We start from the raw sequence: 27,721 nt of genomic DNA, 5'->3' as shown, positions 1-27,721 counted from the left end.
GGGAGCTGGCCGCAACGGAGGTGGGAGAGGAGTGATGGGTTGGAGAGGGACCGTATCCCCTCGCGGCCCCGGTGTCGGAAGAGGCCTACCCGCTCCTGGAAAGACCGGGGGTGTGGTTCCTCCCAGAAGGCTTGGGGGCTGGCTCGCTTGAGTCGTGGGTGGTGGGATTATCAGGGAAGCTGGCTCTAGCGGTTGTCCTGGTTCTCCCCCTCCTCCTCCAGTCCCACTACCAGCCGGAGTTATAGGGCGATCGGGACGAGGGTCTTCCGGACACGGTTCTCCACCTCCCCCGTCGGCACCGACGTCTCCTGGTGTGATCGGTTGCTCGGGACGGGATTCATCTGGACAAGGATCTTCTGGGCAGGGTCTTTCCCCGGTGATAGAGTCCTCGTCTCCCGTCTCTGGTGGCTGTTGCGGCCACAGTTGATTCTGCAGGTTAGCCAAACTTTGGCTGATGTCAGGTAGACCAGCTGGCGGAACACGACCTCTGTCCCCTGCCACTAGCACTGAAAGCAGATGGACGGCATTTGCCAAACTTTCTTCCATATTTAGGAGTCTGTTCTCCAACAGCTGTACTCTATCCGTAGTTTCCTCCTCCCATAGTTCCGTGGACCCCACATCTCCCATCGTCTGTGAGGTTGGTATAGTTTCGGGCGGCGGTCCCGTGGTTAACGTCTGCTGTCACGGCAAGGGTGTTTCTATCCCTTGTTCCTCTTGAGATCTCGCGGCTAAAACTCCTTTTGTCAGGCCAGTGATTGCTGATATCCCTGAATCAATGGCAATCGTCCGGCTCTGGAGCTGCACCCATTGGTGCTCACTTACATCTGGCTGCCCCGACCATGGGGTGACTTCCGCATAATCCTAACTCAGGGCGCCACGGCGGGACGTTTCCCATTCCGTTTGTTCGGTCGTCCTGTTCCAGAACAGCCATGGTCGGCCACCGGTTTGTTCAGGTATGGATTCCAAACTGCGCCGACTATCCAGCTGCAGCTGCGTAAACATCGCGCTGGCCCTCCGCTCCCTCGTTTCCCTTGGCCTTGCACCCCACTGTGTCGGGGTGGGCAAGTTGAAGAGTGGTGCAGCTGTGGCTCTAGGCCGAGTATCAGCGTTGCTGGGAGCGAGGGTATAAATCGTTGTAACCGAGGAGCCGTCTCCTCGCGGTACAGGTTCTTGGGCTTCCAAACCTTGAGAGCCGGGAGAGGCATACGGGTCAAACAAAGGATCCCTGACTGGGACAGCTTTGGAGTCCGTTTGATCCGGCTTAGGCATTGGAAAAGTTGATTGGTAACAAAATGTCAGAACTGTGGCTAGATAATGTCCTTACTCCAGACTACCTTCTGCAATCAGACAACAGTCCATTGTTTCCAAAAGGCTTTTACTGGAAAAATAGTTCATTATAGTCCATTAGCCTGAATGCAATATTCAGGATGGTACATATGCATTGTTACCAATGACTAGCAAAGCATGAGGTACAAAGTAACAGATCACAGAAGGCCCAACCTCCCCCCATAGTTCTCAAAACATCCCCTTTGAAGTCAGGATAGCGAAAGTTCCCAAGGCCGGTTCTTGGTGGAACGTCGGTAGCCAAAACAATCCTCTTCTGTGAGATAGCTGTCTGGGAACCTTGGCACCTGTGGAGAAAGCACTTAAACACTGAAAGGATTAAAGATGGAGTCGGTTAAGCGAAGCAGCACAATACAGCATTCTGAACCTGACACCACCTACAGAGATGGCTGGCCAGCCAGCCCCATTGTTCCCTATGATGGGAACCAACTGCAAAACAAAGAAGAAAACACGAACAACACAAAATAAAGTTTTTAAAAAATTATTTTCTCCCTTTCAAAGTACAAGTAGGCAAAGCATTATGACACATTACACCAGCAGTCCCCCACACAGAAAAATTAACACAACTCACTTAACATCAGAGAATCACAAAAACACAATTCCTGTCAAAAACACTTTATTTCTTGAACAGCTTTAGGTTACACAGTGGGGGGCACACCAAAGGGCATTCCAGCATTCCACCTCACAAAAATAACACAACTCACTTGACATCAGAGAATCACAAAAACACAATTCCTGTCAAAAACACTTTATTTCTTGAACTGCTTTAGGTTACACAGTAGGAAGGCACACCAAAGGGCATGGCAGCAGTATCTGCCTCCCACAGGCGTCCTGGAAGACAGAGGCATTTTCCCATTGAAAAACCCGAAACAACCCAAAACAATACCTGAACTGCTAAACCCGAAACGGCTAGCCGTTTTGGGTTTTGCTGTATCTGAAACAGATTCTCATTTCGGGTAAACCCGAAACGAGAAACCCGAAACAGTGTGCCTTTGCACACCCCTATTGTCAACACACATTTGACAAAGAAAACAGCCACTGACTCTCCTTGTGGATTCAGATTCAAAGTTGCCTAAAAAGTCTTTGGAGCAACAGCCTCTGTCACTATTTTATCATATTAGGCAGGGCCATATAGCCTTATCTGTTTTTAAAATCTATTTTCTTTGTGATTGGCTACTGGCATAGTGACCTTATCACATAATAATTGTAAATTCCAGCTGGCTTGGGTTTCCTAAGAACTCCTAACTAAATTGAAAATCTGTCTGTTTTCTTACTTTAAAAGACTAAATGAAACATTGTGTGTGTGTGTGTGCGTGTGCCCAAGGAGGTTATTTCAGTGAAATCATTGGGGCTAAAGTCCCACTGAATATATCAATATTTCAACTTTGTAGATCCCCAGATCAAGCATTAATCCCAACCTACAACAAGGAATACATTTATAACTTCATATGTATTACTTTTACTTTTATCTGTGTAGATACGTCTTCTTCCAAAGCATTCTGGGCTTTATATGTGCCTCGTGATCATTTAAGTGCAATTTATTTCCATTGAATCATAGAAGTGTACCATACCTTTTTAATGAAAAAAGGCATGATACTCCTTCATTAGCGTGATGCTCCTTTAGAAGACAGAAATCCATATTTTGCTCATTTTGTGTTTCACATACAAATATGCGCCATTTTAGATAACCCACTGGTTAAATAAAGATTGAATTAAAAGAAATCTGTCCAAGAGGCAAAAGTGTGCTTATGCTCTGTAATAGAAGACTTATTTGATATTGTATAATATCTACCTTTATTATATTTGTAACTGTTTATTAAGCATAGTTTAATTAAAAAATTATTTAAAAGGGGGAAAAAACTTATGCTGATCAGACTGCAAATGATGAACCTTCAATTTTCAATTGGAGGAACTGACAGGCATTCAAGTGGGGCCTTCCCTGAGAAATGAAGTATTTGGGAATCAAGTGGTTTAAACCCAAACCTGTAAGCACACACTTTTTTATTTTTTATTTTTTATTTTATTTTATTTATACCCCACCCTCCTCACAGATGGGCTCAGGGCGGCTAACAACATTCAAAAAATACATTAAAAGTCACAAAAACATTAAATCAATAATAATTTTTAAAAAGTCATTAAAATAGTCCAGGAGCAGGCTATTTAAGCAAACATTGGGAGTCTGTATACGGGCATAGCAGATGGCTGAGGGCAGCCCCAGGTGGTGGTCTTAGATGGAAGAAGGACACCCGCTGGCACTCAGCCAAAGGCCCGGGGGAATATCTCCGTTTTACAGGCCCTGCGAAACTGTAACAGGTCCTGCATCTCCAGCGGGAGCACATTCCACCAGGCCGGGGCCAGGGCAGAAAAAGCCCTGGCCCTGGTTGAGGCCAGACGGATGTCCCTCGGGCCAGGGACCACCAGGAGTTGCTTGTCTGCAGAGTGCAACACCCTGCAGGGGACATAATGCAAGAGGCGGTCCCGCAGGTATGCAGGTCCCAGTCCGTGAAGGGCTTTAAACACCAAGGTTAACACCTTGAACCGGATCCGGAACTCCACTGGGAGCCAGTGCAGCTGGCACAGCACAGGATGAATGTGCGCTCGGATTGGCGTTCCGGTAAGGACGCGTGTCACTGCATTCTGGACAAGCTGTAACTTCCGGGTCAGGCCCAAGGGCAGCCCAGCGTAGAGTGAGTTGCAGTAGTCTAGCCTGGAGGTGACCGTTGCATGGATTACTGTGGCCAGGTCCCAGGGTGAAATATAGGGAGTCAGTTGCCTGGCCTGTTGAAGATGAAAAAAAGCAGACCTGGCAAGGGTTGTGACCTAGGCCTCCAGTGAAAGTGTGGCATCCAAGGTCACACCCAGGCTCCTCACCGTCAGCGAAGGTTTAAATTGTACCCTGTTGAGAGCTGGGAGCCAGGTCCCCAGCTCGATCGCCCCACGACCCAGACACAGAACCTCCGTCTTCAGGGGATTCAATTTCAGGTGACTCTGATGTAACCATACCATCACAGCCTCAAGACCCTTGGCCGTCCATCAGCAGATAGAGCTGAGTGTCATCCGCATACTGGTGACAACCCAGCCCAAAGCTGCGGGCTAACCAGGCGAGGGGGCGCATATAGATGTTAAATAGCATTGGGGAAAGAATCGCCCACTGAGGGACGCCGCATACCAAAGAATGGCAAGCAGACATCTGTTCCCCGAGTGCCACCCTCTGTCCCCGATTGCAAAGGAAGGAGTTCAGCCATTGCAAGGCTGTTCGACAAATCCCCACATCGGCAAGGCAGTGGGTCAGAAGATTATGATCGACCGTGTTGAATGCTGCTGTAAGATCTAAAAGTATCAGCAGTGCCAACCCGCCCCGGCCCAGGTGTCGCCGCAGATCATCTGTGAGGACGACCAGAGCTGTCTCTGTACCATGGCCAGGCCTGAAGCTGCACTGGAATGGATCCAAGATAGAGGCATCATCCAGGTATACCTGCAGCTGTTCTGTTACCGCCCTCTCAATTACCTTACTCAGGAATGGAAGATTCGAAACTGGGCGTTAATTGGCTGGATCAACAGGATCCAGTGGTGGTTTCTTTAATACGGGCTGCACCACTGCCTCCTTCAGTGAATCTGGAAAAAAACCAGAACTCAGAGAAAGATTAATGATGTCAGCTAATGGTGCCCAAATCCCATCACCACCAGTTTTCACCAGCCATGATGGGCACGGGTCCAGTGGGTATGTGGTAGGTTTCACAGCATGCAGAACCCTGCCTACCTCCTCCTGGAAGAGTGGCCTGAATTGATCTAATATCAACCCTGAGGACGACCAAGGGGCCTCCAGTACACATACTGCATCAACCGTGGTGGACAGATCCCAGCGGTGTGACAAGATCTGATCTGCAAAAGAGTCTCCAAAAGCCTCACAGCTTATCACCGAATTTACATTTTTATTTGTCCCATGTGTGAGGGACGTTAAAGACCGAATCACTCTGGAAAGTTGTGCTGGGCGAGAACTAGCGGACGCAGTGGAAGCTGCATAGTAGTCTCTCTTTGCAGCTTTCACTGCCATCTCATAGGCCTTCATAAACGTCCTATAAGATGTTCTTCTTGACAAAGAAGAATATGACTGTAAAATGTAAATCATGACTGTAATCTGGAGAATGCACCTGCAAGCACAAAGAGTAACAAGAATCATTTACCAATCAGTTACAGTTCCCCCAGAACAAAGATTTCTCTTTCATTTGCTACCATCTTCCTTTCCTTACACACAATCATTTCCTTTCACACAATCCACTTTCCTACATCTGGGGGTATAACATATTTTGTAACATTGTGTTGGTACAGCTATAGTCAATCTCCATCCTAGGTATTTATGCACTGGACAAAACTGTGAGAGATTTTTTGAAAATTTGAGAGTAACAATATTATGTGGGGTCTGTTCTGCATGATTCATAATTGATGCAGAATTGTCTCTGCTTGGTTTTGGTTACTGTACAGCAAAGGATACACAGACATAATGCAAGATTTTCCTATCTGAAAGTCACCTCTAACAAACACACAACCATTGTACTTATCGCTCAGACAGTGGTTTACAAACTATGCTGGATACCATAGTCAACAGCATTGCTATCTTTTCAAGATATTCAGCATTCAAAATTAGGGTTTTTTAAATGTGTCACTGAGTTCTCACATACATACCAAAAGTAACAACAGTTTAACGAAATTACACATGCACAGAACGCAAGGTAGAATGAAACATGGGATGTGACATGGAACACCATCTGTCACATATGTTCAGCAACCTCAATAATTGTTTCATGCAGAAAATGACATTTTGAAAAGACACTTTCAGATCCTTCACTGAACAGTATGTTGCCCCAATCATCTATGGACAGAAGTCACATTTGACTACTAAAGCTGCATAGGTGAAGCATATTAGTGTTCATCACCACATACAACTGATGTGTTCAATCAGGCATCTGCTAATCTAAGAATTTGCTGCCCCATTGTAGATTCTTGACATACTGAAATTATTCAGCAAAATCCAAAGCAGTCAAATCCTGCGTTAGTAAAATAACAAGCAGCAATTTTTCTGGCATTGCCTAGCAATTTGCTGTTAGACTTCTTCTGTTGCTAGAGAAACTCCTTCCATGCTATAGCACTGATTCAGAAAGCCAGACTACAATATTACATTCCCTTTATCATAAATCCCTAAATTAATCACATCACAATATTTACTGCTGGCAACACAGATCAAGCACTGGTGAAAGGAAGCAATGGAAATGTTATGAAGTATTTTAACTCAAAGAGGGAATATGATCATTTTCAAGCCTTTTTCTTTAAATCAGTTACTGCTGAAGCCTCCAGCTATGTATTTGTACAGCTGCAAAACTAGAACAATCAAATTAAATATTCTCGTTTGATTTTATACTAATGGAAATGGAAGAGATTTGGGGCAGGAGATTTTTTTTTAAAAAAAACATGCTTGCAGTATATGCAGTTTAGAGCTGGGGGAAGGTCTTGTTTCAATAGTAACAGAAACCAGAGTCCTATTCAAACAGAGCCAAGAACAGCGCCATTAAAAGGTTCTGGTTTACTAATATTTCTCAATCCTAGCCTGAAAAAGACACACAGTAAAGAGTTCCCTTTACTCTTAACATTAAGACCATCCTATTCAAATTGAAAAGAATATTTTGTGTTACTCTATTGTCTTGTTCCATGAATCCACATGAAACAACAAAATATGTTTTTTCTCCAGGAAGTTTTGCTCTATGATCACAAAGGCAACAACCTTGAGAAAGTTTCCAAATCTTGGGCACAATAAGATGAGGCTTGAGAAATGTAACCATCTTTTTATTCAGTCTCCCTTTCAGTCAAGGATGGCCAAAGTTAGTATTCACAAGGTCTCTGTATGTTCAATAGCCCAGTAGGCTATAAGTGCATGTTGCCATACAGAGAAGACTGTATTCTCATCTACAGCTTTCTTAACACTGTTGTATTCTCCTTCTTACAACAGACATAAACCTCACCTCACCTGCCAAAACCATCCCCAGAAACCCTGAGGTCACATAAAAGTTGCTTAGGTTTCCCGCTACAGTGGGGGACACCCCCCACAGCCCTACCTGCCACTGCTCAACTGGGCAGCAGGAGAAAAATGGGGCAGAATGGGGTGGCAACTGGCACTGTCCTGGCATGATGACATCACTCCTGGTTGTGCCAGAAGTGACATCATTACCTTGCCAGTGACACTCTAGCATTTGGACAAAACTCTATGGTTTTTTGATTAAATGCTGGAGTGTCCCTGGTAACACGAGTGCCTTCTCCACAGGTTAGTCTCTTGTTATTTGCCAGCCTGGCTTGTGAGAGTGTATAATTGGTCACAGGCAGAACCCAAGCATTGTTGTTTCAAGCCCTGTTCAGACTTGTAAAATACACACACCAATACGACATTCCCTCAGTTAGGAAGCCCAGCAATTCAGAATGTGGCTTGAGACTGCTGCTCTAACCCTGCTTCTGATTTGCTCCAGCACATATCACAAGATCTGGACTATAAATACAAGGAAACATAGTTACACGAAATAGACACACAAAAACAAGCATATGTAGATGCAATGAGAGGGGAACAGATGAATCTCCCTGGGGAGGCAATTCCATAATGTTGGTTCCAAGACCATGAAGGCCCTGTCTTAGTTTGTCACCCATTTAGCCTCAGATAGTGAAGGTGCTCAAAGAAGGGCGCGTGAAGAAAACCACAGTGACTAGGTAGGTTTGTATGAGAGTAAGGAGGTCCTCTACCAAGCCTTATTACTTGTAGAACACATTACTCCTGATTCAATATAATCAGTAGGCTGGAATGCCACCTAAGTTAAATAAGAAAAATGTAGACAGACATATCCACTTTACACTTGACTATTGTTCATTCCTCTGAAAACCCCTGCCTAGCCTACTTTATGAGTTTTAAGTACAGTTCTGAGAGTAACAAACATGTAGGATTACACATGGCACTTGCTGGACTCATGGGTCATCAGCTGGAACAAAAATTAGTTATGATGATCTTGATTCCGGCCACTCTGGTCGGAAGCTACCAATCCTAGAACAGTTTTTTATAGAAATCAGGAGAAGGTAACCTTTGTACTCCAGTCCACCTTGAATGGAAGGTGCAATACCACATTGCTGCACAAAGGATTATCCTGAACCAATTTATTTGAACCAGGTGATGACCAGGTGAACCTAAGTCACTAAAGGGTTATGATCAGATTTGCATATCTATCTGGTATATTTTTATCCCATATTTCTTTCAAGGAGCTCACAACAGTGAACGTTTTAACAGCATAATTCCTGATTGTCCTCACAACAACTCTGTGAGGCGGGCTAAGTTGATTGTGACTGGTCAAAAGTCACAGTGGGGGTGGGGATCTGAAACCAGGTCCTCCAGATCCTAGTTCTATAATCTAACCAGTGCACTAAACAGGCTGTCATTGAAATGGATGTTGGGCATGCATAAAACTCTATGAAAAGTTCATATTTAAAAAGTTTCCTCCAGGCAACTAGAAGTAGAGATGGGCAAGCACTCTTATTTGAATCACAATTAAGTTGCAAGCTGTCAACAGCACCCTCAAATACCTGAAAAATGTTTTAAATGCCCCAAATTGTTCCAAACTGAATAACAAATGCTTGCGCATTCACATTCTCCTACTGTTTTCCTGCCATTTCCCCCCATTCACAAAGTTGAGTATTATCTCACCAAAAAAGTGCTCTCTACCCAGAGATGACTGTGGGTGGGAAGGTGCACAGTTTGTCTCTTTAGTAGGCCAGCATTTTCCAGTTTGCTTACCTCACTCTCAAAGCAGAATAAGCTCATGTTGCCGCCAACTGATTAATGTCACCTATCCATATAGGTGTAAAATGTATCTGTTTTAAAATAACAACGACATCCGATTTATATACCTCCCTTCAGGACAACTTAATGCCACACTCAGAGCAGTTTACAAAGTGTGTTATTATTATCTTCATGACAATCACCCTGTAAAATGGGTGGGGCTGAAAGAGCTCTGAGAGAGCTGTGACTGACCCAAGGTCACCCAGCCAGCTTCAACTGGAAGAGTGGAGACTCAAACTCAGTTCTCCAGATTACAGTCCTGCCACGTCACTCTTAACCACTACACCAAACTGGCTTGATCTACCTGAGGTTACCCTTGAGTTCATATAATCCAAGCAAGCCAGTAAATTGTGAGCTAATAGCTGCCGGCAATCCATGGTGCTGAATACCACCACAGTATATATGCAAAACCACTCGCAACACTGAGTTAGAAACTGCAAACCATCAACAAGAGGTACTGAATTCCAGAAATGGGTATTGTAAACAAGGCAAATTCCATTTTAAAATGCCTTATTTGCAAAAATGAAACCATTCCTGATTAGAAGGTATATTTCATAATGGGAAAGAAAAGCAGAAAAGGTATTTTACAAAAACCGCTCTTAAATAAGAAGGCAGCCCATATGTTCCATTGTGCAAACAAGATCAAAAATGGCTCCTTTAACCAGATTGTTGTCATTTTGAATTATATATAGTGTCTGGCCAGGTCTGATAATAACAAGGGAGATCTAACAGCTGCAGCAATTTGAAAAGTAATTTTGTTGTGGTGGGTCAAGAAAAACTGCACTTTTCACTTCATCTCAACTTCAAATACAACTAGGTTTTTCTGACCAACCACTGTTGCTCCCAGAAAACTGCTATCAATCCTACAGTTGCCTCCACAAAACAGGCAAGGGAAAGCACCACACGTTCCCTTGGAAGCGAAGATTCATTTTTTCCAATCTATATTCTGTGATTTAAGAACAAGATAGATGGGAGCACATGGCAACGGAAAAGATAATGAACAGAATACAACATTCACTACATTACCCCAAATTGACAAATTTCATTAAAAAATGGCAACCTTTTATAAACTCTCTCCACTAAAGATTCACAAGCAACAACAACACCAAATCAAAAATTTCTAAAACTAGAATCTTAAAGACAACAAGATTATATCAAAATAGACACATAATTTCCTCTAAACTCAAGCTGCTCTGGACTCGCAATGCTAAATGGTTATAAAGTTTGGCACAACAAAAGTACCAAGCATTTTGTAAACAGATTAATCTGATAACTGTACATAATGTAGCAACAGTACTTGGAAACTGTATATGTGTTTAATTCTATGTTGTTTAATTTCAAATAAAAATCTGCGGGGGGGGGGGAGAACAAGATAGGAACAAAGGATTCGTGTACTTAGGAGTTTGCTGATGAAGCTCTTCTCATTAGAGATGGACAGTGACTTTCTTGGACAGTTAATGACTGGCAGGAGAAAGGGGAGGGGAGGAGGGATAAAAGTCAATAGTGAAGCAAAGTTTTAAAAAGGGGATGGCAGAGAGACGCCCTACAAGGCCCTGTGACAGATAACAGCAATCTTTGAAGCCACAAATGGCTTAGCACTATCCCTGATTCATCTTAGAAGTTACCCTTCTGCATGACCAATGGCTAACTAAAACTGATGAGCTCACCCTAAGCATCCTTGCTACATTTGACTTCAAGACTAAACAGACCGTTTCCTTTCATAAGTATGGACACTTTTCTCCTTTCCAGTTAGAGTGGGTGCAAACCACTGCCAAATAGGATGCTACAGACATCACACGCACAAAAAGTCATTGACACTGGAACGTACCTTGCTTGCAATGTGTCAAGTCAAACACTTCCTATATCGATGGTTGTTGTGGGTTTTCCGGGCTGTATTGCCGTGGTCTTGGCATTGTAGTTCCTGACGTTTCGCCAGCAGCTGTGGCTGGCATCTTCAGAGGTGTAGCACCAAAAGACAGAGATCTCTCAGTGTCACAGTGTGGAAAAGATGTAGGTCATTTGTATCTACTCAGGAGGGGTGGGGTTGAGCTGAGTCATCCTGTAAGAGTTTCCCAGGGTGTGGAATGCTAATGGCGGGAGGCTTCACTGTATCCTGAGGAGGTTCTTTTGCATATGGATTGGTACTTGATGTGCTAATCTTCTCTGCAGGGCTATTGTCGGGGATAGAATGTTTTGTTAGCCTGGTGTTTTTTCAGAACTGGAAACCATGCTCTGTTCATTCTTAAGGTTTCTTCTTTCCTGTTGAAGTTTTGCTTATGTTTGTGAATTTCAATGGCTTCCCTGTGCAGTCTGACAAAGTAGTTGGAAGTGTTGTCCAGTATTTTGGTGTCCTGGAATAAGATACTGTGCCCTGTTTGCGTTAGGCTATGTTCAGCCACTGCTGATTTTTCAGGTTGTCCAAGTCTGCAGTGTCTTTCATGTTCTTTTATTCTTGTCTGGATGCTACGCTTTGTGGTCCCGATGTAAACTTGTCCACAGCTGCAGGGTATACGGTATACTCCTGCAGAGGTGAGGGGGTCTCTACTGTCTTTTGCTGATCGTAGCATCTGTTGTATTTTTCGGGTGGGTCTGAATACTGCTTGAAGGTTATGCTTTTTCATAAGCTTTCCCATCTGATCAGTAATTCCTTTGATATATGGCAAAAACACTTTTCCTGTAGGAGACTGTTTTTCCTTGGTTGTTTGATTCATCCTGGGTTTGATTGCTCTTCGGATTTCATTTCTGGAGTAGCCATTTACCTGAAGTGCGTGGTTTAGATGATTAATTTCCTCATTGAGAAAGTGCGGCTCACATATCCGTCTTGCACGATCCACTAATGTTTTCATTATGCCTCTTTTCTCTCGGGGGTGGTGATTGGAGTTTTTGTGTAAGTACCGATCAGTGTGAGTTGGTTTCCTGTAGACCTTGTGACCTAACTGAAAGTTTGCTTTGCGGATGACCAAGGTATCCAGGAATGGGAGTTTTCCCTCGATTTCTTTCTCCATTGTGAATTGTATGTTCAGGTGGATGTTGTTGAGATGATTCAAAAACCCCATCAATTCTTCCTCCCCATGGCTCCAAATGATAAATGTATCATCCACAAACCGGAACCATACACTAGGCTTGTGGGGTGCTAATTCTAGAGCTGTTTTTTCAAAATGTTCCATGTAGAAGTTTGCTATAACTGGGCTGAGTGGGCTTCCCATGGCCACCCCATCCATCTGTTCATAGAATTCGTTGTCCCATTAGAAGTAACTGGTTGTCAGACAATGGTGGAATAAGGCTGTTACATCCTCTGGGAAAATCTGATTAATAAGTGCAATCGTGTCTTTTACTGGAACCTTGGTAAACAGGGATACAACATCAAAACTGACAAGTATATCTTGTGGATTGAGTTTCAGAGAACTGATTTTGTTGATGAAATCTGCTGAATCTTTGATGTAAGACGAGGTTTTCCCGATGTGGTCCTGCAGGAGATCTGCCAGATGTTTAGCTAATTCATATGTCGGTGAACCAATGGCACTCACAATGGGTCGGAGTGGGACTGAATCCTTATGTATTTTGGGGAGTCCATATAGTCTAGGTGGCTGTGCTTCAGTCTTGCATAGTTTTCTGTGCGTGTCGGGATGTAGTGAGGAATTCTTGATCAGCGCATTTGTTAGCCTGGTGATTTTGCAAGTGGGATCTCGTTTTAGTTTTTTGTAGGTGGAGGGGTCCAGGAGTTCCTTAATCTTCTTTTTGTATTCCTCTGTTTTCATGATCACTGTAGCATTGCCTTTATCAGCTGGTAGAATGATGATGTCTGGATCTGCATTGAGGGTCTTGATGGCATTTCTCTCCTTGCGTGTTATATTGCTGGTGGGAAGCTTTGCCTTTCGTAGAATCCTGGCTGTCTCTCCTCTTATTTCCTCAGCTTCCTCTTCAGGTAGATGACGAATGGCAGCTTCTACATTTGCAATGATGTCTTCCACAGGAATTCTGGTGGGGGTGACTGCAAAGTTTTCTCCCTTTGCCAAGATGGAGGTTTCTTCTGGTGAGAGTTGACGGTCTGTCAGATTGATGACAATGCGTGCATTGTCGAGCATTGGGCTAGTCTGTCTTTTTTCCTGTAGTTTGCTAAACTTCTGCTTCTGTCTGGATGTGTGGTTGGTAAAAACTTGTTCCATCTTCCTGTAGGTGAGATTATCGATCTTGTCCCAATCCTGAGTTCTCATTTTATGGCTGGTGTTGATATGCAAGCAAAATAGCTCCTTGTCTGTGGCAGCAAGTTCTCTGCGGGTAGTGTGGATTCTCTCACGTAAGAGGGCCTGTTCTAGACGGTCATAAATGCGGTTCGCCTGTGTGGTTTTGAAGATTCTTTTAGTTGTGAGAAAAGATGGAATGGTTCTTGTGTCCCTGCAGCGTAGGAGAAAGGTTAAAGAACAGAGTAGATGTGCTTTCTTGTTCCGAAGTGTTTCCAATCTCCGGGTCTGTTGGAATGTTTCCTCCCCGTAGAGGTGTTCGATGTATTGTCGAAGGCTTTCACGGCCGGAGAACGATGGTTGTTGTGGGTTTTCCGGGCTGTATTGCCGTGGTCTTGGCATTGTAGTTCCTGATGTTTCGCCAGCAGCTGTGGCTGGCATCTTCAGAGGTGTAGCACCAAAAGACAGAGATCTCTCAGTGTCATTGACCTACATCTTTTCCACACTGTGACACTGAGAGATCTCTGTCTTTTGGTGCTACACCTCTGAAGATGCCAGCCACAGCTGCTGGCGAAACGTCAGGAACTACAATGCCAAGACCACGGCAATACAGCCCGGAAAACCCACAACAACCATCGTTCTCCGGCCGTGAAAGCCTTCGACAATACTTCCTATATCATTTACGTTGACGTTTCACTCACAGTTTAGAACTAAACATAATTTTGGCATCTGCACTGGGGATGGTGGTCAGCATAGTGGCTGGCCGGGTAGCTAACAACGATATATGCTATGCTCACAACTCACTGGCTTGTGCAGATTACATACGCCCCAGTGTCATTGAGGGCAGGTCATGCACTGCTTAAAATCAACTACATTCAAGTGCACATGCTGTTTGCACCTGCATCATTAGCATCTTTTATCAGTTGGTAGCATTCATAATTCTGGTATATCCTCAGAACTCACTGGACTACAATTCCCAAGCAGCAGTCTGAAAACACTTGGACACAATCAATACAAGCAACCTCAGAGACACTTAAGACTTTGGGAGTCATGCAGGGAAGTAAGTGAAGACAGGCTGGAATGGTAGAGTGGTAAACCATATAGCCTGCTGCTCGCTTCCATCACAGCAAGCAAAAATGAAATTATCTGTATAAAAGTTACTTTTAAAAAATATAATAAAAATGATGTGTTTAATTTTAGGTTTTATTTAACAACTTTTTCCTAAATAAAATAAACAATCAGTGGGAAACAGAGATGGGAACAACAGCGTTACAATGTGCATGCACAGAACATTTTCAGTCCAATTTTGAACATCTGAAAAAGCAAACTTTTTAACAGTTGAAGGTCCTGCTTGTGTTTTGCAAAAATAAATAAAAAGGAACTAGAATAAAGAATTTGTCAAGCGCCCTTGCTCCCAACTGTTGATGATCTGACAAAGAAAGAATTCTCTAAGAGTATTTTCTTGAGGCAGAAATCTTGCAGTTTGGGATAGCATCTGGCTGTCAGTACATATTGCTGAGCCAGCAACTTTTGTCATTGATATTGGCCAAACTGGACTCTTTCAGCACAAGAAAATAAATGAAAATTAATCAAACATTTAAAACAGAAACATTAAGTCAGGGAGCATTTTAACCACCCTGGAATTTTAATATCAAAATTCAAATTTACATACCTGAAGAAGAAAAACAATTTTCAAAGGCAGACTCCAGTGCTAAATTATTGAACCGACACCTATATGCACATGTGATACTATCAAACATGGACTCCACAGAGACTGGGAGTAAATAGCTTGGTACAAAACCAAAACTGCCACAGTATTCATCTTTGTCATTTCATCAACAATTGGGGAGTGGTTCAAACCCACCTCTCATTGAATCATTTGCAGGGCATTCTGAAACAGTTACACCTTTCTGATCCTATTTATTTCAATGGATTTAGAAAGATGTAATTCTGCCCAACAGGGGTTGCTATAACTCAGATATGACTTGATGGCACTCTTCACCACTGACTCGGCTCCTCTTTTAACTTGATGTTCTTTTCACCTGTGCTCTACAATGTAAGGTAACACATCTTCTTTTAAGAATGCTGGTCCTGCTTTTTAATAATTGTGTAACACTTCACACATCAGCCAAAGTGCACTCATGCAAGATATAAATTTAATTACTACATTTTATTCTGCCCTTCTTCCAGGAAGCTTTGTATTTTATCCCCATAACCACACGGTGAGGTAGGTTAGGCTGAGAGAGGCTGGCCCAAAGTCACGCAGCAAGAGCCATGGCCTGGTGGGTATTTGAACTGAGATATCACAGATACTCCCACTTGGGGTAGACAACCCTCTTCCCCAGCATGCCAACTAGCACACCAGACCATTTTGTTTGCACCCATGGTCAGATTTCTGCACGGGCTAGTGCAGAAGAAAACAGTGCTGGATAAAGCAACCAACATGGCTTCTGTCCATCATTGCCTCCCAGACCTGCACAGCCACCAAAGCAGTCCAAGGAAAATCTTTCAGATGCTGGCAGCAGCGCTGGGGCTTGGCTTGCTCCAATAACATCTGGACAAGTAAAACTCTTGTCCCCCCACCCTTTGTTTCCCAGCACACCAACATCTAACCAGGCGGACATCTTTCTTTTTTCAGCATTTAGGTCAAAAACGTCTACCCCTGCTTTACCCTCAACACAATACTGGCTAATACGACAATAAATTTGCTGGTCTTTAAAGTGCCAAAAGACTGTGTTGCTTCAGTACAGCAAACATCTACTTTTCTGTTTTTCCAATAGCCTCCAGCCTGAACGTCGCCTTATTGATGAGTTTAGCTTTCAAGGTGACAACCCACTTGATCTCAGGCTTTAATCTTTCTTCTTTCAACACAAAAAGGCAGTTCATGGAGTACAATACCATCCATTATATACCCCCTGATCTACAACTAATATGTCAGCTATCAGTAAAACTGCAAACAAACAAAAAACTCACTAATAAAGACTTCTGAAAATACAGAGATTAAATTTTGGTTTTCCATTCAGTATAACAGATGTAATTGATGAAGCAAAAACACATCCAGAATCTAACATGGAGGGACCTCTAAATACAGCTGTTTTCTTTTCCACATACTGGCTTCCATTTAGTTCAGTGGGAAAGAATAAAACAGTAGTGTTTGAGCACTCTCTGGAGGACAGGAGGAGTTACACACCAGAAGTGCTATATGACCAAATAGAAACCAGAAACTGGAATTCAAATATTTAAAACGGAGATTTCTAACACTTACCTTCTATTTATACGGAAGAGATTTTTTCAAACAACAAATTAATAACTACTTTTACGTGTGAAGTTTTTAAAAATCTATTTATGGTTTTAATTGTATAAATTAATTTTAAATGTGTTTTAAAATGCTGTAATCTACCCTGAGCCCTTCGTGGAGAGGGTGGAATAGAAATCCAAAGAAAACAAATAAATAAATAATCCAGTTTAATCTGCAGAATATCCTGTTTTCCATATGAAGACTACAACTGCAGAAGCGGGGCTCTGCTACCATTCTTTAGACATTTTCTTTTCGTTCCACCATTTTGTTTTTAGCCCTGAACATCTGGCAAGATACACAGTACTTGAGAAGTAAAACAGCACTGTTCTGTAATATTTTATTTGGTCCTAATAAAAGGTATTACATGACTTTTGTTTCTGGATTTTGGCTGTGGATCTATGAAGTCTCCATACATGTTCAGGAAGCAGAGATCAGTTTATTACCATCACAGTCAAACTATCTTGTTGTCCTGGGACAGCATGAAAATGTCACATGAAGAACAACTGCTGGAAGCTACAAATGTATCAGAAACAAAAAATCAATTCTGGAATGCATTATTAAATGGGGTTTTCTACCATAGCCAGATTTTGTTCTTTTTTATGAACAAAATAGCTCCCTCTGGCCTTTGAAATGAGAACAGTAAAGAGAAGTCAGAGGCAAGGAAATGCTAAAATGCTGGAAGTAGCACAGCCGCTTGTGAGACATGTAAGATACATCCATAAGGTCACTGGAGTTCACCTCAACATCTGGACAGATGTTAGTATCCCAGTACTTCAGGACCTGACAGCCTGCAGCACACAAGCTGTTAGACAGTGTTTAATGCCATCTTACATCACTCTCCTAGACCCACAATGGCACTGATATGATCGCCCGTGTTCTCAAGTTGATAGCTGGGGAAATTCAGACTGGCCAGTCTCATGGAAGAACTGTTGTTTCCTGCTCATTTCACTGCATTGATTAGAATAACCAATCCACATCCCAGTAACCCCACATCAATCACTTCTTCTTTGGTTTGAAAATTTATTTGGTTATTTATCCCTAGCTCTAATCTTTCCAGTCCTGAAGGTTAAAGGAAGGATAAATAATATCCTTTAAAAATAAGCAAAAGATACTTAACAGATGATAAATGCTATACCCCTAATGTATTGGTCTTCAGCTGCTAAACTAGCACCTAAACTAAGGTGTGATCTAACCTTGCAGGGGAGGATATCAGTGTCAGGGCTTGCTGCGGCTGCCACTGGGCGTGGCACTGGGCAGTCTGCTCCTGACATCACAGGGGGGCCAGGGACTCTGCAGGACCCTGCTCTGTGGAAGGAGGGGCGGTATACCTCACCCAGACTCCCTCTCAGTCCACTTGCTGGCCTGCTCAACCTGGCCTGCTTACCCTCTACATCCTCCTTCATCTCCTCCTTCCAGAACTCTCCTCCAAGCCACCACCCTTGCATCCTACTGCTCTCACTCCACCTCATCACTCCTCACTCACACCCACCACCTCAGAGCTCTTCCTAGCCACCTTATATAGGGCTTCCTTTCCCCGCCCTGCCCTCCTTCTAGGCTTGTTCCCTCTCCTGACTTGGCCCAGCTGTGCCTTCCCTCAGGTGTTTCCCTCCTACCACTAATCCCTTCTTGGCTTCCTTGCCTTGCTGGCAGGGTGGGGTTGAATGCGAGCCATCCCCAGCTGAGGTCTCCTTGGCCTTGCTCACGAGGAGCTGCCCCAGCCGGCTTCTGTGCTGCTGAGCCTGCCTGGCCTTGCTCGCGAGGAGCTGCCCTGGCCAGCTTTTGTGCTGCTGAGCCTGTCTGGCCTTGCTCGCGAGGAGCTGCCCTGGCCAGCTTCTGTGCTGCCTGTTCATTGATGCTGGGAGGGGCTACCCATCTCCTCCCCCAGAATGCCTGTGGCAGCTCCACCTGGAGGGGCTTGGCTCCTAGCACCTCCTGAGCCAGGCTGCTGTCCTCTAGCCAGGGTGTGGCTCTGGGCTGTGGTGGCTGCTTCTCCTCCTTGGAAGGTAAGGGCTCTGTCTGGGCTGTTGCTGTGTCCCTGTTCCCCTTGCCTTGGCCCTTTTCCTCTAGCCTGCTTAGCCCCCTTTCTCCCCCATGGTGGGTGGGACTAGCTGGCTTCTCCGTGCTCCCTCCAGCCTTCTGAGGCTTTGGCCTTTTGCCCCTTCCCCCTGGAGTAGGCAGGGTCTGGCTCTGTTTGCCAGACAGAGCAGCTGAACTGCTGTCTCCCGGCTGCCCCCTGCCGCTGTCTGCCAGCAAGTCCGGGCGCTGGGCTGCTGACCCCGGACAATCAGTAGTATTGTAACTATTTTTTCAGGATTTTATTTAGGGAGGAGGGGAGTAAGGCAAAGAAAAATGAAACCATGGGAGAGAAAGATGAACATCTATGGTTAAAAAAAATAAAGTGGGTAGGTCTCATGTTGCATGTCAGAGTTAAAGTAGGTCAGAGGTCTGAAAAGGCAGGAAACTCTTGCCCTGGGCCTAATCACAAAAAAGAGCAAACTAGTATGAAGCTTTGACACACGTCTGCTGATATATAAAAACTTGACTCTAGGATAGGAAGTCCAGTCTTACATTAAAAGACCAAGGATGATGATGGAGAAAAAATTAAGAGGAAACACCATTTAAACTGGAAACCACAATCCCAACACCAAAGCCATCTTTCTACTGAAACGTTTGTTATTTCTATCTCCTTTTCCTTAAGTAGAAAGTAAATACCGGTTTTGGTTAAAAGAGTCTTCTTAAACAGGAAAAAAAAAGTTAATATTCCTGTCAATCTTTTTCAAAAGGCTTCTCATTTAAATCAGAGATGCTAATCAGAGCCTTGTTTCTCTTCTGCTGTCAAGAAGGTCATTTTACGCACACTTCCCAAAAGAGAACCATACACTGAAGTAATAGATGCAGAGGAGTTAGCCGTGTTAGTCTGTAGTAGCAAAATCAAAAAGAGTCCAGTAGCACCTTTAAGACTAACCAACTTTACTGTAGCATAAGCTTTCGAGAATCACAGTTCTGTGGTTGTTGTGGGTTTTCCGGGCTGTATTGCCGTGGTCTTGGCATTGTAGTTCCTGACGTTTCGCCAGCAGCTGTGGCTGGCATCTTCAGAGGTGTAGCACCAAAAGACAGTGGTGACACTGAGAGATCTCTGTCTTTTGGTGCTACACCTCTGAAGATGCCAGCCACAGCTGCTGGCGAAACGTCAGGAACTACAATGCCAAGACCACGGCAATACAGCCCGGAAAACCCACAACAACCATCGTTCTCCGGCCATGAAAGCCTGCGACAATCACAGTTCTCTTCGTCAGATGCATGGAGGGCAAGAAGAAACTGGTCAGATATAGAGGAGGGGAGGGGAGGGAGGAGTAGATGCAAACAGCTCTCAAACAGCTCCTTCTGATATGGAGATCAGTTTGCTTCTGTAAAGGAAATCAGTTACTTTTGATAATGAGATAACCATTCATAGTCCCTATTCAGTCCCAGCTTGACAGAGTCAAATTTACATATGAATTCCAATTCAGCAGCTTCCCCTTGGATTTTGTTTTTGAAAGGTTTCTGTTGAACTACAGTGACCTTTAAGTCTTTGATGGAATGTCCTGGTAGATTGAAGTATTCTCCCACTGGTTTCTGGATGTTGCTATTTCTAATGTCAGATTTGTGTCCATTTATTCTTTTGCATAGAGGTTGGCTGGTTTGTCCAATGTACAGAGCAGATGGACATTGTTGGCACATGAGGGCATATATCACATTGGAGGATGAGCAGCTGTAAGAGCCAGAGACAGTGTAGTTGATGCCATTGGGTCCTGTAATTGTATTCCCTGGGTAGATATAAGGGCAGAGCTGGCATCTGGGTCTGTTGCAGGGCCTGGTACCTGTGCTGGTGATTCATAATTGTAAGTGAGAAGTCGTTTAAGGTTGGGGGGCTGTCTGTAGGCAAGGAGAGGCCTTCCACCCAGGGCTTCTGAGAGAGAGGTATCATTTTCCAGGATGGGTTGTAGCTCACTGATGATACGTTGGATGGGTTTGAGCTGGGAACTATAGGTGACAACCAGTGGTGTTCTGTTGTTAGTTCCTTTAGGTTTGTCCTGGAGCAGGCTGTTTCTGGGTACTAGTCTGGCCCTGTTGATTTGTTTCCTCACTTCATTTGGTGGGTACTGTAGTCCCAAAAATGCTTGTTATAAATCTCTTAAATGGGAGTCCCGATCAAGAGCACTGGAGCAGATACGGTTGCAACATAAGGCTTGGCTGTAGACAATTGGCCGAGTGGTATGTTTAGGGTGGTAGCTGGAGTCATGTAGATATGAGTATCGGTCTGTGGGTTTCCGGTATAAGGTGGTATTTATCTGTCCATTATGTAGTTGTACAGAGGTGTCCAGGAAGTGTACCTGTTGTGTAGAGTGGTCCAGGCTCAGGTTGATAGTAGGGTGAAAGTTGTTAAAGTCCTGATGAAATCTCTCAAGGGCTTCCTTCCCATGGGTCCAAATGATGAAGATGTCATCCAAGAATCTTAAGTATAGTAGTGGTTTCAGTGGATGGGAGCTGAGGAAGCGTTGCTCCAAGTCCGCCATGAATATGTTAGCATATTGTGGTGCCATGCGTGTGCCCATGGCTGTGCTATTAACCTGTAGATATAAGCTGTCACCAAATCTGAAGTAATTGTGACTGAGTACGAAGTGACAAAGTTCAGTGGCGAGGTGTGCTGTGGTTTTGTCCGGGATAATATTCCTTGTGGCTTGCAGTCCATCTGCATGTGGGACATTGGTGTATAAAGCCTCCACATCCATGGTTGCTAGGATGGTGTCATCTGGTAGGTTGTCAATGGACTGTATTTTCCTGAGGAAGTCAGTGGTGTCCCATAAATAGCTGGGTGTGCTGGTGGCATAGGGCCTGAGGATAGAGTCCATGTATCCTGAGACTCCTACTGTGATAGTACCTATTCCTGAAACAATGGGGCGTCTCGGGTTACCTGGTTTATGGATTTTGGGTAGTAGGTAGAATCTTCCTGGTCATGGTTCCTTGGGTGTGTCCGTATGGATGCATTCTTGTATGTCCATGGGGAGAGTCTTTAATATTTTATTGAATTCTCTTTTGTATTGCTCCGTAGGGTCAGAAGGTAGTATTTTATAGAATGTTGTGTTGGAGAGTTGTCTTTCTGCTTCTTGTAGGTAGGTAATGTTTGTCCATGATGACAACTGCATTAAAACATTTTATCTCACTTTTTAGTGCGAGAGTTCCCAAAGCAGCTAATAGCTGGATAAAAGGTAGTATTTATATACTTTATTTATAGTCCACATTTCTTGCTGAAACTCAAGGTGATTAACTTGATATAAACAGTGCGATCAGACTGCATAAGACAATCAACATACAGAGAAATAAGACTGACTACAGAATTAGGGAACAATACGAACAACAAACTAAGGCTGGTAAACAATACAGAAAATGGATTACAAGGTAAAGACAATGCAGGAAAAACAGGTGATGCTTACAATAATCATTGCACTGGACTACTGAAATATAAAGGTACCCTTCTGGGCTGTTCTTTCTACTATAGTTCAAATCTTGAGCATTATAGCTTTGCACATTTTCCAGAATGACAGAAGTGGAGAAGCCTTCCTAACCTCCTCATAAAGTGAGAACCACTCCAGAGAATACACGTGAACAAGCAACTGCCAATCGTACCCATTGGTAGAGTGGCACCTTTAGAAGGCCTTTGCTCAAATGAGCAAAGGTGTTGCAGCACAAGTCAGCCATTTAACAGCATCATATTCAAAATTAGCATCATATTCAAAATCAATCACCCAACAAAGTTAGCTCCCATTAACTCCTATCTAAGCAGAAAGGTTTTCACTATATCCTAAAAACTGCAAGGAAGGGTTCCAGTCTTAACAGTGTCTGTAAAAAGGCTGTTTCATATGTTGCCACATACAGGAGACTCTCACTTGACTACAGAGGAAGGCAGTGGCAAACCGCCTCAGCTCATCTCTTGCCTTGAAAACTCAATGAGGCGGAACCAGCAAAGGTGGGTCCAAACTAGGTTAATAGTATATTTGATCAATACAATCAGATAATCATATCTGAAAATTCTTCAAAAGCGTTAGCTAACAGCCTTAGGCAACTGCAGGAAAAGCTGGTGACATTCCCATGCCTGATCATTCAAAACTCATAAAAAATAAAATTAACTTAACATCAGCTTCCTGTTTGGAATGCATAAAACATTATTCCACTCTACCAATGCAATCCTAAGCAGAGTTACACCCTTCTAAATCCACTGAAGTCAAGTCTTGGACTATACTTGTATTATCCGCATATGCCAAGAAAAATTGAACTAACAAAGCTGCAGCTAGGAGACTTTTGCTGTGCCTTCCACAGTTCATTCTTTCCTGAAATGGTTATACATTAAAACACCCAGCAGCAAATGTAAGGGGGGAAAATCAAAGAAGAGCACCCAGCACGTTGCCATGACTTCCCTAGATTGTGCTGTATTGTCTGATGCATTGTATTACATTATCCAGTATACTTGCAACATTACATCAGTTCTTATCCAGTTCATTTTTGTGTGCTTTTAACTAAGATTTTGTACTATTTTACCTGATACATATAGAATTGTTTTTTAAAAAAAACTGTTAATGTGAGCAGGTTTTCTGAGCAGATCTTGACGAGAAAGAACTTGCTCACAATGAAAACAAGACTTTACAGATAATCCTAAAATCTTTACCAAGTCATACTTGCAGCTATTCAATTTCTGCAGAAGCAGGCACAATTAGAATTATGAAAGTGACCAGAACCTTGAAAACTAAGGAAGAAAACAGATCTCCCCTGTGTGGCACTCATGGATGCCATGACACCCACCAGTATTTCCCCAAGTGACCGCTGAGCTTTTTAAAAAACAAGTGAGGTCATTATAAGACAAGATTTGTTATTGGCTATGGCAGCCCTCATTCAAATGAAAGGGGTTTCCATGGCTGCAACAGTGGCTGCAGCCACTGGAGGATCAGAAGGACTGGTAAGTAGCCAGGATTGTGGCACCATTTCCCCTTCAGGCTTTCCTTCATTTTGTCCCCCCTTTTTTCTCCATTCCTCTCCTCTGGGCTCTCCTAAGTTTCTCTTTATTTCCCAGTAGCTTTCTCCCACCTGCACCTCCTCAAGATTTCCTTCATTTCTTTTTATTCCCTTCTGCTATTATTTTGTAAAGCAAGGAAGGAGGTATTATGTCCTGAGGTGTTGTGTTCTCTGCCTCCTGAGGGAGCCATTGTTGATTGGCTCCGCCTCCTGTGGAAGCCATTTTAGGACCACCCCTTCTCAAAATCCCAAAGGTGCCCACAGACTTACAAAGGTTGAGGACCTCTGAGAGAAACCATCAAACAAATCAGTGTATTTCAGCAGTTCAACTGGTATTTATGCAGCACATAAGCCACATAACTTGACCTGTTATTCACATGACTGTTCCATGGTTCAGTAATAAAAACAAGAAGTTTATCAAACATCCTGGCTGGGGAGAAGAGGCTGTGAACATCACTGTTAGGCTGGACTCAGTCTAGTGTATTACCAGTTGTGCAGATATACAAAATATAGACTACTGTAAATAAGCAGTATGGCAATGATTTATCCAGAAGAAACTCTTGTGAGAAACAGGTATTGGCAGGTAACTGTAGAGGGAATGACAGCTATTCTCAAAATATCTGAAAGTTGATTTGTTTAGGAATTAAAGTGGCATTATTGTCTTCCTTGAGTCGCAGCAAGAAGGGCAGACTACAAATAATATCAATTATTGACACTAAAGTATCATCACAGACTGCCACCCAACATAGTATGCATGACTTATCTTAACTCCGAAACATGGCAGTTTTCTCCATTACCATTGTTACAGGAAGAAATGGTTACCTAGATTGCTAAATTAATTTGTAAAGTTGTTTTAAACTTCACATGATTTGTGCTTTTAAACCAATAGCCTATTTATTCTCCCCGTGATTATTTTGAGTTTTAAAAAGCACTCTCCAGATCTATTTACTCCACCATATATGTGTTGCCATATCAATAAAAGCTATGGTCTTCAAAATTTCTTCATTAGATTTGTTATTTGAGATTTTAAACACAGATATTCAACAATTATGATGCTCACTGTGTTAAGCATCTCTGTCTAAAACACTACGGGCTGAATCCAAAGGTTGTTTTTCACCACTAGTGGATCAAAATGTTTCTGCCTCTTCCTTCCCATTATAACTTACTGACATCTCAAAAAAGCTGCTATGGAGAGTCCCCTGCCCCACCAGAAACAGTTTGAGGGAACAGTAGGGATCTGCAGCCAATGGGGGAATTAGCCCCCTCCATTAAGCAACTGGCAGAAAACAAGCTCTGGATACATGGAAATGAACATATTTCATTATATTTCTCTCTCTCTTTCGTGGAGCTGTTGGGGTGGAGGAAGAGGAAACTTGCTTAAGATTCCAAGAATGCCCCCTCTAGGCAGTAACTAGGCCTAGACTTGCTTAGCTTCCACAAGATTGAAACAATGTATTTATATATTCCACTTTTAACCTGCCTTTCTCTTCAAAAGATTTAAGGAGGGTTTAAAACCAGAAGGAAAAATATACTTAAAATATTAAATCTAGATTTAATATAGATTTATAGATTTAAAAACAATTAGAACAATATCTATACTTTTGGTGGGGGGGACCAGGAACCCATCCTTAAACCTTAATATTAAACCGAGAACAGCAGGTCTCCAGTGATTTCACAAAAATATCCTCCTAAACAGGGCTTTTTTTTCTGGGAAAAGAGGTAGTGGAACTCAGTGATGGAACTCAGGACCGCACAATGATGCCACTTTGGGTCAGCTGGAACAAGGGCGGAGGTTTAAGTTTAAATCGCGGTTGGCAAAAATGGTGACATGGCTGGTGGCCCCGCCCCCTGATCTCCAGACAGAAGGGAGTTTAGATTGCCCTTCAGGGCCTTTCCAGAGATCAGGGGGTGGGGCCACTGGCCATGTGACCATTTTCAAGAGGTGCCAGAACTCCGTTCCTGCTGACAAAAAGCCCTGCTCCTAAATAACCTGTCTTTGCAAAATCTTTAGGAATTAATAGCACGGCAGTCTTTCTCATTTCCACAGGAAGCCATTCCACTATGAAGAGTCTAGCACTGAAAGAACTCAGGAAAACAACACTTATCTGACCTGTCTGCCGGATGGCCTCACCTATAGGCCCGCAACAGATGCAGCCAGTTTCAAGAGCCCCAGCATCCCAGGAGTGTCAGCCTTAGGTTCCCAACCTCCAGGTAGGGCCTGGAGCTCTTCCAGAAGTACAACTGGTCTCGAAACTATAAAGATCCTTTTCTGCTGAGGTCTCCTCAAACTCTTCTCCTCCAGATACTACCCCCAAATCTCCAGGAACTTTTCAAGCCAAAGATAACAGCCCTCTGAGCAGGGCTGAAGAAACTGGGTTCAAATCCCCGCTCGGTTATGAAGCTGAGCCGATTGTTCTTTCTCGGACTCATCCCACTGGGTTGTTGTGAGCATAAAATGGGAAAGGGGGAGCCTGAGCTCCTTTGATAGAGGCCAGACTGCTGGCTTTTTCCCCCCAGTCAACCCTTTGCAAGGGGGTCTGCACTGGGGGCTCGGGCGTTTCTTTTCCCAGCCACTAGCTCTGCTGGATCCGACCAAACCAGCAACTCGTTCATCAGAACTTTCTTTCCAGCGGTGGCCGCTGGGTGTGGGAAGCCCTTAGCCAAGCCAGGGGGCGCTAAAGTGGGGTTTCCTCAGCCGAAGCCCGGCCTGGTCACCAACTGCCCGCCCCGCCCTTGTTTAGCGCTAAGGGTCAGCATCAGATAACTGAGCCGCAGTCCTCCAGCCCCGCATATGGCGCGCTTCATTCAGAAAGCGGAAAGTCAGCCCTGCGCTTGACTCTCCACTCTTACCCCACCCCTATAGTGCCAGATCATGACTGGCTAATCAAGCGTCTTTCCCTCCCTCAGAGGTTACATGACGTACACGACGGCGCGTGACTACAGCGAAACCGCCGTTCACTTATTTTTCCAGCTCACGAGCGCTCATGTCCTCAGGAAATGACAAGCTAAGGGCTGCCCTCGCTCGCCTCACTCTCAAAGCCACCGAGCATCTCCCCCTAGCGGTAGAGCTCCGCCACGGCAAACGAAGCCTGTTCCGTCAAGGGCTTCGCCACCCCACCGCCAACTGACCGCTCACCATCATCGGGACTCCATAGCGCAGCGTCTTGCTTTTACTCAACGCTCGCATCCCGCCCATGACTCACGGGGGCGAATCCCGGCCACTCTTTAACCGGGCTAGGCATAGGTACAGCCGCTCCTTGGCCACTTCCTGTTCTGTAAGAAATCCGTTTCCCCCTGGATCCCGTAGCCCGAAGGAGCAAAGTTCCGCACGGGGACGTGCCGCAGAGGAAGAGTATGACGATGTGGTAGTGAGTGACCCTTCGGAGAGCAGGCTCGTGCCGTTGCAGCCTAGCTTTCTGCAGCCGGCATGGCAGACAGAAGTACGACCGGTGCAGTTTTCCCATCTTAGAGATAGCACACTAGAAGGGCTGCAAAAATTGTGACTTCTGGCAGCTAGCTCGGTGTGAAATAAAAGGAAATAGAGTTCTTAGTGGAGGGGGGGGGGGCACCCAACGCTGTTGGTTTCACTGAATCAATTTCATTCTTTCCTGCTTCTTCATCCAATATCCAAGCTTATTTTTTTTAAAAAAAATTGTACCCTGCTGTCTCTACCATAAATCTCTATTGCCACACAGCAGTGCAAGCAATGAAGCATCTATCTATCTATCTATCTATCTATCTATCTATCTATCTATCTATGGTGGAAAGTGCAGGATACGATTTGTTTTAAAAATAAAAGATTGGATATTCCTATGCGCTCTTGGGATGAAGAAGCAGGATAGATGGATGGATGTTGTGCTGATGGAGGAAGGAGAGATTAAAATGATCCTGAGCAGGTTCGGTTGCCTCACAGCTGAGGAAACAGAACAAAGTCAGTTCCAGATCAACACTCACATGCACATCCAAGTTTCCAGATCAAAGGGTGCT

General features: G+C 44.0%; 1 protein-coding gene across 1 annotated transcript in view; it reads right to left on the bottom strand.

Moving 5' to 3' along the window:
• LOC129323807 (cytochrome c oxidase assembly protein COX16 homolog, mitochondrial) overlaps window positions 1-27,014 on the bottom strand; it is a 73,642-nt gene extending 46,628 nt beyond the window's left edge. The window contains exon 1 of the mRNA XM_054970533.1: window positions 26,871-27,014. Coding sequence (XP_054826508.1) covers window positions 26,871-26,930 — 60 coding nt within the window. The 5' untranslated portion in view covers window positions 26,931-27,014. The remainder of the gene's footprint in view (window positions 1-26,870) is intronic.
• Between the last annotated feature and the right edge of the window lie 707 nt (window positions 27,015-27,721).

The sequence above is a fragment of the Eublepharis macularius genome, chromosome 2 (assembly GCF_028583425.1).
Source record: "Eublepharis macularius isolate TG4126 chromosome 2, MPM_Emac_v1.0, whole genome shotgun sequence".
Lineage (NCBI taxonomy): Eukaryota > Metazoa > Chordata > Lepidosauria > Squamata > Eublepharidae > Eublepharis > Eublepharis macularius.
The sequence above is the reverse complement of the archived record's forward strand: the minus strand, read 5'-3'. Positions and strand labels throughout refer to the sequence as shown.